The 12,013-nt window shown below is 40.8% G+C and overlaps 1 protein-coding gene across 4 annotated transcripts in view; it reads right to left on the minus strand.

The window, feature by feature from the left end:
• Positions 1–11,558, minus strand: part of MKLN1 (muskelin 1) — a 237,763-nt gene extending 226,205 nt beyond the window's left edge. For 3 of the 4 annotated variants that reach the window (XM_021002257.2, XM_021002254.2, XM_021002256.2), the window contains exon 1: positions 11,429–11,558. In XM_021002257.2, the coding sequence (XP_020857916.1) occupies positions 11,429–11,526 (98 nt within the window). In that variant the 5' untranslated portion in view covers positions 11,527–11,558. The remainder of the gene's footprint in view (positions 1–11,428) is intronic. The other variant, XM_078153678.1, reaches the window with a different exon arrangement.
• Positions 11,559–12,013: the final 455 nt, after the last annotated feature.

The following is a 12,013-nucleotide window of genomic DNA, read 5'->3' on the forward strand; positions in this document are numbered from 1 at the left end:
GATTTCCCATTAATTGAGATTGGCTTCCTCTTACAATGACCATAAACCAATGAAAATTTATTCTATTTTCATTTGGGCTACCCATAAACTGTCTTGGTCCAGTACAGGCAACACTTACACTACTCCCACCCCCTTAAATGTAGCTTGTATAAAAGCCTCAAATCAGCTTATAATTCCTCCTATTTTTCAGGATATAACAAAGAGATTGAAGCCCATATTTTGGCCAATACATCTATTTCTTAATGGCACCTATAACTGAAAAAAAATGTTAAGAACCTCTGTTCAAGGAAATCTCCTTCTCGATGTCCCAGTAGCACCTCAAACAACATGTCCCAAATAGACCCTAAAGACTACTACTGTTCTTGTTTCTAACTATACTACTGCTTTCAGGGCACCACTATTCACCCACCCCCACTCCCATGGTTCAAACCTTGGCTTTTTCATAAACTCTTCTCACTCATATCTCCTCAATTTACCAAGCCTTAGTGCATCTAGCTTCATGATATCTTCCAAATCCTTTCCTACTATTCCCTTCTTATCTATTCCCACAGCCACTTCCCTAATACAGACTCCCATATTAGCAGCCGCTTGGACCATCATTAGAATTATAACTCACGTTTCCATAGTCTTTTTAAGGCTTACAAAACATTTTGCCCACAGTAATTCTGTGTTATAGGTAAAATTTAAAAGTTTCCCCTCATCTACTCTCTTTCCCCTTCCATGTCATCATTCATACCACTGCTAGATTAATCTTCTTTATGTATAAATTTGGTCATACTACTCTTCTGATGAAAAATCACTGACAAATATCTAATTCTGAGTAACATTAAAACATCTGCGTAGAATTCAAGACCTCTGCAGGTGTACAGTTGGCAAAAAACAAAAGCAGAAGGGCAGAAAAGTATGATCTGGCCTAAACCCTCTGGAGACACCTGGGAAAAGATGTGAGCAAGTCTTCACATATGAGCAAGGATTAGCTTTTGTAGATCAAAGTAAATCCTTAAAAAAAAAAAAACAAATGGACACCTTGAGGGCTTGGGAAGAGTGTCATATCAGAAGAGAAATGACCACCAGAAGCCAATGGCATTGGCCAATAGCAAACTCACTGACAATAAAAAATAAAAAATCTGAGCAATTTGGAAAAAACATGTCAAGATTTGTATGAGTGGATGAAAGGTAAAATAAACAAAAGCAGAATATACACAGCTAAAACAAAACAGATAAAAGGGTTACTAAAAAAGAAGTTATAGTCTTAATAAGTGAAAATCTCCTAGCAGTCCTAAAGAAGAGATAACGAAATATTTTGACAGGAGACCAGAAAGGTAAAATGTTGCATATTGTATCACACCAGATCACTATTTTGGTTGCTTTTGTTTAACTGTTTTCCTTTGTTGCCAAAAGAGGGTAGGGAAGATTTTTCAACTAAGCAGATTTTTTTTTTAGGGTCAAAAAAATTTTTTTTTCCTAAATAAAGAGGGAGAGTATAAAACATATGCCAGAAAGTGTACCATTAAAGGATCATCATTAAGAACAGTTAGGGTCTTTAAAGGCCACGTAATCCAATCTCTTCACTTTACAGATGAGAAGACTTAGACTAAGAGAACTTAAGTGATTCAAAGACTGAGGCAGAATTAAGATCTAAACCAGGTCCTATATACTTGCAAAACTATTTTCACAGTACCAAACCTCACCAATAAAAGTAAATGCAGCAATGAATCATCCTCCGACCCAACTGTCTTTGGATGATTGGTAAAAGTGAAGCACTAGGCTAAATGTCCACAGGAAGCAATAGAGGAAAAGCAAAAGGAACAGGACTTCTAGGGGTTCAAGCATTCCCAAAGGCACCTTGTTTTTATAGAAATGGCAGAAATTGAAGATCATCTAGTCAGGTATATCTCCCTTTTTACAGATCATAATTTAAGTGAGAGGAATTCGGTGAAGGAGAATAAAAGATAAATATGAGAAATACAGACACATTGTAAATGTCCAGCTCTGGCTATAGTGCTTAGATGTGACACGATTATGACTAGAGAACAGGATCTACTGGGTACTGATAGCCATTTTACTTCACAGACTTCCTATTAATTTTTTTCTCAGTAAAGTCCATATCACCATAAAACAAAGGTACATTTCAGATACAAAGTCTCTGACTTCAAGAAATTCACATTCTCAAGTCCAAAGAAAAACATAGGTGGAAAACAAAGCGTGTTTGATCAGCTTTTTAAAGTTCATTTTTCTAAATTCAGTAAGTGTGGAAGAAAAAGCTTAGAATGTATCAAGCTTTTCAGGTTTATTCATTCAAAAGAGAGTAACATCACAGAGCATTGCATGTGAATAGGAAAGGAAAAAAATTACATATGTAGTATTTGAAAGAGAGTTTATTCTCAACTTTACTTTTTTTTTCAATTTGCCACTGACAAAATAATTAGTCACTGTTGGTAACAAACAGGAATGAAAACTAAACTACTGCACATCTAACAGTTTCACATAAACAATTATCTTCCATCTTTCTTTTTCTATTCACCAGTATTAATGTCATCCCTTCAAACTGCATTGAGGATGATGGAAGAGGGGAATGCCTGCAAAGGATTTCAGGTGTCTGGGTAAAACAAGATGCAAGGTTCTCAGCAGACAGTACAGGGAAGGTGAGTGGTGAGACCTTCAAGGAAGGATGAAAAGGCTTGGGTAAACAGCTTATTAATAAGACAGGATGTAAAAGGTTTGTCTTGATGCACTGAAGGGCCAGTTGAGATTATGATTTTTTATTTCCAAAATTCCCAAACTTAGAACACCCTTCCACAGCTTTCTTTACTTCCCTTCTGTTCAGAAAATCCTACCCTTCCTTTAAGACCCAGCCTCTCTATCTTCCACGAGGAATTTATGATAACCCCATATGCTGCCTTAAGAGTATCATTTGTCCTATCTTAGATTTTTCTCCTGACTCCTTAACTACGATTTATGTCCTTGAGAACTCTGACAACGTTCTCTGTATCCCCAGAATCTCTGCACAGCACTGGACATATAAAGGCACTCAAACGTGATATGATTCTGTAAAGATGACAGATATGACTAGAGAGATCTGAAGAAATATGCAGAATACTATGACAGCGAAATGTTATGACTGTGTTATAATGTAGCAGTGCAATATAAACTAGATTCTTTTCCCTCTTCACTTGGACACAAAACAAAACCAAAAAAAGCACTATGGAACAGCACAGCTAACACACGTCAAGATTTTTACAAACATTAAGAGATATTTAACAAATATTAGGGGAATTGAAGTTGTTGCTTTTTATACAACAAAGAGCTAGAAACAAAATAGATGCCCATCAACTAGGGAATAGCTGAACAGTCAACAAGCATTTATTAAGCACCTACTATAAGTCAGGAACTGGGCTAAGGATTTTTTTAAAGGGCAAAAACCTTCCCTGCATTCAAGTGGTTCATATTCAAATAGAGGAGACAGCATGCCAACTACATACAATGAGGATAAATTGGAAGTAACCTAAATGATGGTACAGGAAAGCAAATTTTTTAAGAAACGATGAATAGCTAGATGATGCAGTAGGGTAAAAGCACTGGACTTAAGAGTAAAGAAGATCCGAGATTTTAAACTCATCTTAGACACTCTGTGTGCCCTGTGCAAGTAACAAACTCCACCCGCCTCAGTATCCTTATCCGTAAAATGGAGATAATAACAGCGCCTACTTCAAGTGGTTTTTGTGAGGATCAAATTAGGTGACATAGGTATAGCACTTCATAAATCTTAAAAGTACTATCTAAATGCTATACAAAGATTGTAACGATGATGTTGAGTGGAAAGAACGCCAACATCACAAAAATAATACATTTGAAACTGAGTATTGTAAAATTATAATGATCAAGCTTGACCCCAAAAGAAGATATAGATATAGAGATACAGATATAGCTCTTTGCAGAGCTAGAGAATTATTATGGAACACTTCAGACAGTAACAGACTTTTTCAAATTTTTTTTCTTTCGTTTTCTAGGAGGGAAAGAATACATTGAAAAGTATAAGTGACATAAAAACAACAAAACATCAATAAAACTAATTTTTAATAAAGAGTTGATGCTAGAACACCTGAAGATGCTTAATCTGCCTATACAGCATGACTAACAGAAATAATAAAAATACCTTTTAAATCTCCTAGCAGTTCATTTCACTACCTAGAATCCTAAGTTGTTTTTATAAATTTATGTATTTTAAGTATGTACAGTACCAGTAGACAATCCTTTTCTAAAGAGAGGATGTAGACAACCCACACATAAGCATTCTGTACAAGAAGGGTGATGAGATCACAGATGGAAGGGACCTCAGAGGTCATCTAGCATAACCACTTCATTTTTCTAATCAAAAAACTGAGGCCTATACAACTTAAGTAACTCACTTGTAGCAAGTAATAGAGGAGGCAAAACTGTGAGCAACCCCAAGTGTCATAGTATAACAGAAAGAGCAATGGATTCTGTCCTCAGATTCTCGCCAAGGGACTGTACACAGAACAGTGGATCAGAAATGAAGGAGCTCAGTCATTAGTCAATGATTCAAAATACAACCCTGGACTGGTCATTTTCCTATTGTAGGGAATCCACATCAACTCCTACCAACTTAGTAGGAACACTTCTTGTTGTCATTTATATCATGGGGGTCTCTTATACCACATCTGGGCTCACAGTCAGGGACCAGAAATGAATTTTCAGCTCAAGTCCTCATTCAGTGCAGACTCAACTTCCAGACAAGGTAAATTACAAAAAATCAAATAAAACTGTTTTAGCAAAACACAACAGGAAAACTCATGCCAAAAAAATAAAAATAACTGCTAAAACCCTTATAAACTAATGGAAAATAATTTCCTCCACAGACCAGCAGAGAGAGGAAAGTCCCAGGATAGGGGAACCCATCTTCTAAAGACATTTGAAAGGAAGCCTGCCTAAATGACACTACTGGAACACTTTGCCCATCCGTCAGTTCCTTGCTCCCCAGCTCACACACTCAGGAAAGAATGGAGAGGGCTGCCTTGAGTTGCTGATAAAAGAGCTCTCCAGGCCAGCCCTTGTTTCCCAGGCTCTGCCTCTACAACTGTAAATCAGAGATAACTCAATATTTTGGCTTGTCAGCCACTTCCATTCCACTTTTACTACAGCTGCTCAGTCCTTACTGCAAGGACTTCTGCAGCCTCTACTTCAGCTAAGTTATCTGCTAGCTTAGACCTCCCTGCATGGGCAGAGTTAGTGGGAGGGTAGTAGTTAAAAACTCTTTTAGATTCAAAACACATAAGGTTTTAAGGACTATTAACTATCTTAAGAGTCAGGTCACCTAGGCCTAAGGGTTATTCAATACATTAAGTTTTTGGAGGGTTGTGCTTTTTTTTTTCCTTTCTAGACTTCAAAACCTATCCAGATCTCCCCATTCTTTAAAAAAAAAAAATTTCACTGTGGTTCTCCTTCAAACGACCCTCCTACATCCTTCTAACAGCCAAACTTCTAGAAAAAGCAGTCTATACTTATTGCTTGCATTTTCTCACTTCCTACTCCCCACTCAACCCCATGCAATCTGGATTATCTAGCACTCCAATAAGTGTCCTCTCCAAGGTTACCAACAGTTTATTACTAAATCTCAGGCCTTTTCTCAGTCCTCATCATTCTTGATCTCTTTGTATCATCTGACACTGTTGACCACCGTCAGAAGGAGCGAGATGGCAGTGAATTGAATGCTGGACTCTTCAATTTAAATCTGGCCTCAGACATTTACTAGCTGTGTGACTGAACAAGTCACTGAGCCTCTGCTTCCATTTCCTCAATTGTAAAATGGGAATAATAAAGCACCTGTAGAGTTGTAAAGCCCTTTGCAATCCTTAAAAGTGCTATATAAATACTAGCTATTAGTGACCATCCTCTCTTTCCAGATACTAGCTATTAGTGACCATCCTCTCTTTCCAGACATCCTTGTCTCCCTGTGTCTGTATCAGTGGTGTCAAACTCAAACAGAAAGTGGCCCTAAAACATTATGTGGACCACATATTGACTTAGAAAACCACATATTAATATTATCTATGTTTTATTATATCTGTTTTGTTAAATACTTCTCAATTACATTTCAATCTAGTTTTCTGGCCACACTTGGAGTCTTGCAGACAACATGCTGCCAGACTGTATGTTTGATACATGTAGTCTAAATAACCCTGCTCTACTGTGGTTCTCCTTCCCACCCTCCTTCTCAAGTCTTCTTTGAAGGTTCATCATTTATGTTCTGCTCCCTATGTATGTATATGCCAAGGCTTCAAGAAATTTTCATTTCGTATTCTTAGTCATGAAGAAGAAATCAAGACAATGAGAGCACATTAAAAAAAAAGCTATTTACTAGAATTACTTCCCATATTATTTAAGCAGTTCAATTGCCAAAAAAATTTCAAATTGTACAGAAAAGGCCCCAGTAACTAAGTTATTAAGTTTTCATATTTTCTCACTGCAATCAAACTGTCAAGTTAAAATATGTCTAAATAACTCTCCCTATTAAGAACCACTACAATGTTCATTGTCTATACCCTGCATTTGACATTTATGATACACTGCCTCATATTGTGAATTGTACTGTGGATGGTGAAGTTCTCCAGATGTTCCTTCTTGGGAATGACACTATGTTGATTATTACATCAAGCCCCACAACAGTTGGGAACCAACTTGGAAGAGATCCTTAAACAATTATTCAAAGAATTTGGCCCATCCATCCACATAAGAAAGACCAAATGAATGAAAAATATCTATTACTCAGATCTCAACAAAGATCTGAATAGATACCCTCTAAAGCTTGTCCAATAGTATATACATTTGGGATAGACAATACAAATGGACAGTGAACCGGGTCCAGAGTTAAAAAGTGGACTGCTTTTGGGAAATGGCCATAGCACTTCTACCGATCTCAAATTTCCCATGAGGGCAAAGGCCCATCTTTTAATAAAAACATTTTGCCAGTGTTGTTGAATAGAAGTGAGACCTGGAACAAACACTGTTGCTAACAAAGAACTAATGATAAACACCACAAAGATGGAAATGAAAAAGGCACTTGGTAGTTATAAGAAGGCTGCAAAATGTAACCAACAAGAAGCTCCAAAGAAGAGCGTGATTGAGGAGAGGACGTCACAAGGAATGGTATGACAGAAAGAGAAGAGGGATTGGTAACAGCATGGGAGATTACAGGTGGAAGGTAAGAGCATTCCTGGTCTCCTCTTAAGGTCAAAAGACACCCTCCTGCACCTTGGGTAGACCCTGTGTGGAGCATTTGGTAGGACAGGTATAAGGGGAGCGCAAAATGAGGAGGCATGAAAGGACTGCACCTACTATGCAGCACGTACTATTGCTAATGCCAAACAATTTACAAATATTAGCTCACTTGTTCTTCCCAACAACCCTGGGATGTAGGTGTTATTATTAACTCCATTTTACAGATGAGGAAAATGAGGCAGACAGAATGGTTAAGTGACTTGCCAGGGTCACACACAGCTGACGGTGTCTAAGGCTGGATTTGAACTTAAGTCTTCCTCACTTCAGGTGCAGTGCTCTATCTACTGCACAATCTAGCTGCCTCAACCACAGATTAATTTGAATATTGTGAATTATCTTTTCAATTTGCCCAGCCTCTCCAATTAAAGAGGTAAAAAATTCTAGGAAATAAAAAATACATGAAACATTTTTAGCACTCTTTACAGAACAGAAAACCCCTTTATTAGTTTAAGAACATAAAATAATTATGTGTAACTTCTTTGTTCATAAAATTATCAAGTCTGGCATAATTGGAAATCTAAAGGCTAAGAGAACCAGAACCACCACCACCACCATCAACACCACCCTGCCCCGGGAAAAGAAAAAAAAAAGAAAGAAAAAATTGGGGAGGAATAGGTTTGGGTTACCTCTTTATCACTCCACCCCAGCAATTTGGAGAGACAAGAAATAAAAAACATAATTTGAAGGGAAAACTGGTTCTCTATTTTTTTGTTTTGTTTCCTGAGCCTTTACATCAGTGTATAACAATGATTCCAATTAAACTAGACTACAAATTTCTTAAAGGTCTTCAACTTCATGGTATTTCTGACACCTTCCCCACACATTCCCTTTCTTCCCATCTCTCTTTGCTGACCTAAGGAAACGATCACCAAATGTCTGGCAGAAAGATCCTGTATTTAAAATAAGGTACATTTAAGCTGTCCTTTAATATGCCTGCCACCTCCTGTGCATCCTTCCAGTGGGAAGAGGGATTTTTCAGCTTAAGGAACAGACTCAACCCCCTTCACCACCCCCATAACAACATTTTTGGACTCAACCACATCAGGTCCAAGTTTTTATACAACTCAGTAATGACCCTTAACAATTCAGGAATTCAATGACAACCATGTCCCAGCTCCCAACCTCAAGCACTATACTACTAGATTATGGCACCTCAAAGTATAGCTGAAGGATCATACACCTGCTCATTAAGCCCATACCTTTTACTGCCAGTTCAATAGAGTACTATTCCTTCTTTCACAAAAGTCATATTTATAATCTTACCTCCAAAGACAGGAACAAACTTTTACTGTATCACCAAATCAAACCATCAAGCTCCCATTTAAAATTCCTGTAATGGCATTTAGTCAGCTTCCCTGATTGCGCACCTTTCAAGAATGAGAAAGCTAAAGAAAGCAGAATCAATGTATCAATTATCTTGTCCACACTCCAGTTGAGGGCTAGATTGCTTTTTCTGACTTCATCTTCAAATTGGAAGTTGAGTACCAAACATCTTAAAGAACAGGTAGAAATTTGGCAGGGGAAAATAGGAAAAGGAGAACATTCCAGGCATTGGGAACGGTAAGAAGAAAAGCATGACATGCAACACATTCATGTTTTAGTTTGGTTGGAGCTAGAGGACAGTAATGTAACAATGAAAAGAAGGATATTTCAAGACTGTGGCAGGCTTTCCCCGTTAAAAAGCTTGAAACTGACTTAGTACACATTTGGGAGAAAAATGAAGATTTTTTTAAAAACTAAGCTATGTAACTAGATAAAGTCAGGCAGGGATATAAAAGATAGACTAGAGGTCAAAAGATCCATTAGGAAGCTACTGCAATAATCTAGACAAATAAATGGAAATGATGAGCATGATAATACAGTGGTGGCAGCCCCTGCTCTCAAGGAACTTACATTCTATTTGGAATACAATTCATAAACAAGTAAGTACACACAAGATAATTTGAGAAAAGAGAAAACAAAACATTTACTACTAGGGAGTTCAGGAATGGTTTCCCATAGAAAACCTGGAAAGAAGCTAGAGATTCTAAATAACAGGGGAGAAGATGGCATTTCCAGCATGGAAATTTCCAGCACAAACCTGCAAAGGCAGGAAATGGTGTGCCAAGTTAAAGGAATAGCAATTAGATCAATTTGGCTGAAATGCAGAGTATATAACATAAAATACCCCTGAGAAGATAGGTTAGAATCATCTTGTTTTTGTATTTTATCCTAGAGATAATAGGAAGCCATTGAAGATTCTCTAACAAATGACTGACAGACTAGTACTTTACAAAGATTAATCAGGCAGCTACTAAAGGATGGATTGGAGAGAGTCAAGACTGGTGGAAGGGAGACTAAATAAGATTCTACTGTAACAGTTCAGGGGTGGCGGCAATGAGAGCCAAACTATGGTAGTGGTCACACGTGCAAAGAGAAGGCTAATGGATATTTCCCAAAATACCCACCTCAAAGACCTGTGTGACCACGGCCCTAACACTCAACTTCTCTTTGAGGGAAAGTTTCTTAGGTGGAATCAACAGAAATCTTAGATTTAGGACATCTAGGAGAAAGAAAAGTCAAAGGTAACAAGTAAAGTGTTCAATATAAAAGACTACATGAATGGTGGTACCACTGGGAAAAACAGCAAAGTAGGAAGGAGAAAGAGGTTTTTGGGGGCAGTTGTCAAAATGATGCAAAAAAAAAAAAAACCTAATCCGACCATAGGTCATTTGGCACCATTCACTGAGCTGAATCCTGTGACAGGCAAAAGATTTCCAGCCAAACTGTGGTCTGATGGACTGGGAGTCAAAAGGACGGAGCAGTCCTAATCACAGCTTCACGATACACTTTTAGTGACCACAGTAGAGCTGTAAAATTTCTAAACATTATGAAACTACGGGGTTGGGAGGGGGGGCCCGGCAGGGGAACCAGACAGGACATTTTTTAAAAATGATGTCTATATATCATATATCACATATTTGCTTAAATCTCCAAGTCAAATTAGGAACATAATAATAGCTTACATATATACATTAGTTTGATTTTCATAACAATCCTACAACCCTGAGAGGTAAGGTAAAATATAGATATTATTCCGATTTTACAGATGAGGAAATAGAGGCTCAGCGACTGCCTACTGAACTCAAAACTCTTTTGACTCCACTCTTTGCACCAACGTTAACTTGGGTTTGCTTATAAAACAATCCTGTCTGGCACACTTGAGACCCACGGGAAAACTCTAGGGGAAAAAATGTCTTTTTCGAGATGGTTGGAGGAGGGGAAAGACTTTCTTTAAAAAAAAAAAATTTTTTCTGAGCCTTCACACGTCCAAACCTAATTGAGTCAATTTCTTCACCTGCATCTGGGGAATGACCAAAGATTCCCCCTGCCTTTCAAGGCACGTTATTGAGGGACAGGAGTATATGAGCGCACACGGGGGCCTCACTAGAACATCCAGCCTCGACGGTTGTTCTGGGGAATGGGTCAGAGGCGAAGCGCCCTTTTTCTGTCGGCCCTCGGTGATGCTCACCACTCGGCACAGGCGCTTCCTAAGTGTTCATCGATTGCCTGTTTTTGCTCACAGCTGTCTACTGCGGCACCGCGAAGTCGGGAGCCCGACAGACAGCAGCTCCCCCACCCTGGCTCCTCCCCTCCCAGATCTCGGAGAACTTGAACTCGCTGCGCTGTTCAGCTCCCAAGTGTTCCCCCGTCCCGACGCCCCAACTTCACAAAAACCCGCCACGCTCCCAAGCTCCTCTCCCGGAACTACGCGCCCCCCCACCCAGGAGGGTGTCCCAGGGATCCGTGGCCCCCGACCCGGCGGAGACCTCTTCTTCCGCCCGCCCCAGATCCGGGGCCTCCCGGGCCGCACGCCGTGCCCGCCGCCGAGCTTGCCCGAGCTCGGCCCGAGCGCGGCGGCCGCGGCCCTAACGCCTGCGCTCAGGCCGGAGCAGGGCGGGAAGGCGAGGCTAGGCCGGCCGGGCCGGGGGGCCGAGAAGGCCGCGCCTCCCCCCCCTCCCCCCCCCCAGCAGCAGCCGAAGCAGCCGCAGCAGGCCTGGGCCTCTCTTCCCCGCCCGCCCCTTTGCCGTCCTGCGTCCCGCCGCCCCTGGGGTTGGGGCGCGGCCCCCCAGGCCGTCCCCGCACTCACTCGGGGAGGTAGGTGGAGGAGAAAGAGCTCCACTTGTGCAGCGCGTAAGGCAGCAGCCGGCTCTCGGGCGCCGCAGCGCCAGCCCCGCCAGCAGCCATCTTGTCAGCTCCCAACCCGCCGCCGACGCTGGCAGCGCTGAGAGGGGACAGGAGGGCAGGGGCGGAGCCTGCTCTTAAAGGGGCCGCCTCCCCATCCGGCGCGGCGGGCGCGCGCCCACGGCTAGGCTCCTGCCTGTGCTCAGCATCCCCACGCCCCCCATGCTGTTCCGAGCATCCTTCCCTAGAGTGCACCTGGAGCCACTGAGCCCCAGGGGGCGGGGGGATGTAGAGACACATCGTCCTCTCCTCTACCCAGGGCTATCTCGAACCGAGATTCTTGTGTTTCATTGAGTTGATACCTGGGGAAAAGAGCCATTAGGGACCGGGAAGGGAGGGGACTGATGTATAGGTGCAGAGGAATGAGGAAAGAAACTAGTGCCAGAGATATTATAAAAGAGGGAAAAATGAGGGCAGGACCACGCTACTGTCACCTTTTTTCTTTCTTTTTTTTTTTTCTGCTCTCCTTTCCTTCTCTCCCCTCCTCAAA

Source organism: Phascolarctos cinereus, unplaced genomic scaffold (assembly GCF_003287225.1).
Source record: "Phascolarctos cinereus isolate Bilbo 61053 unplaced genomic scaffold, phaCin_HiC Scaffold_1;HRSCAF=81, whole genome shotgun sequence".
NCBI classification, from domain to species: Eukaryota; Metazoa; Chordata; class Mammalia; order Diprotodontia; family Phascolarctidae; genus Phascolarctos; species Phascolarctos cinereus.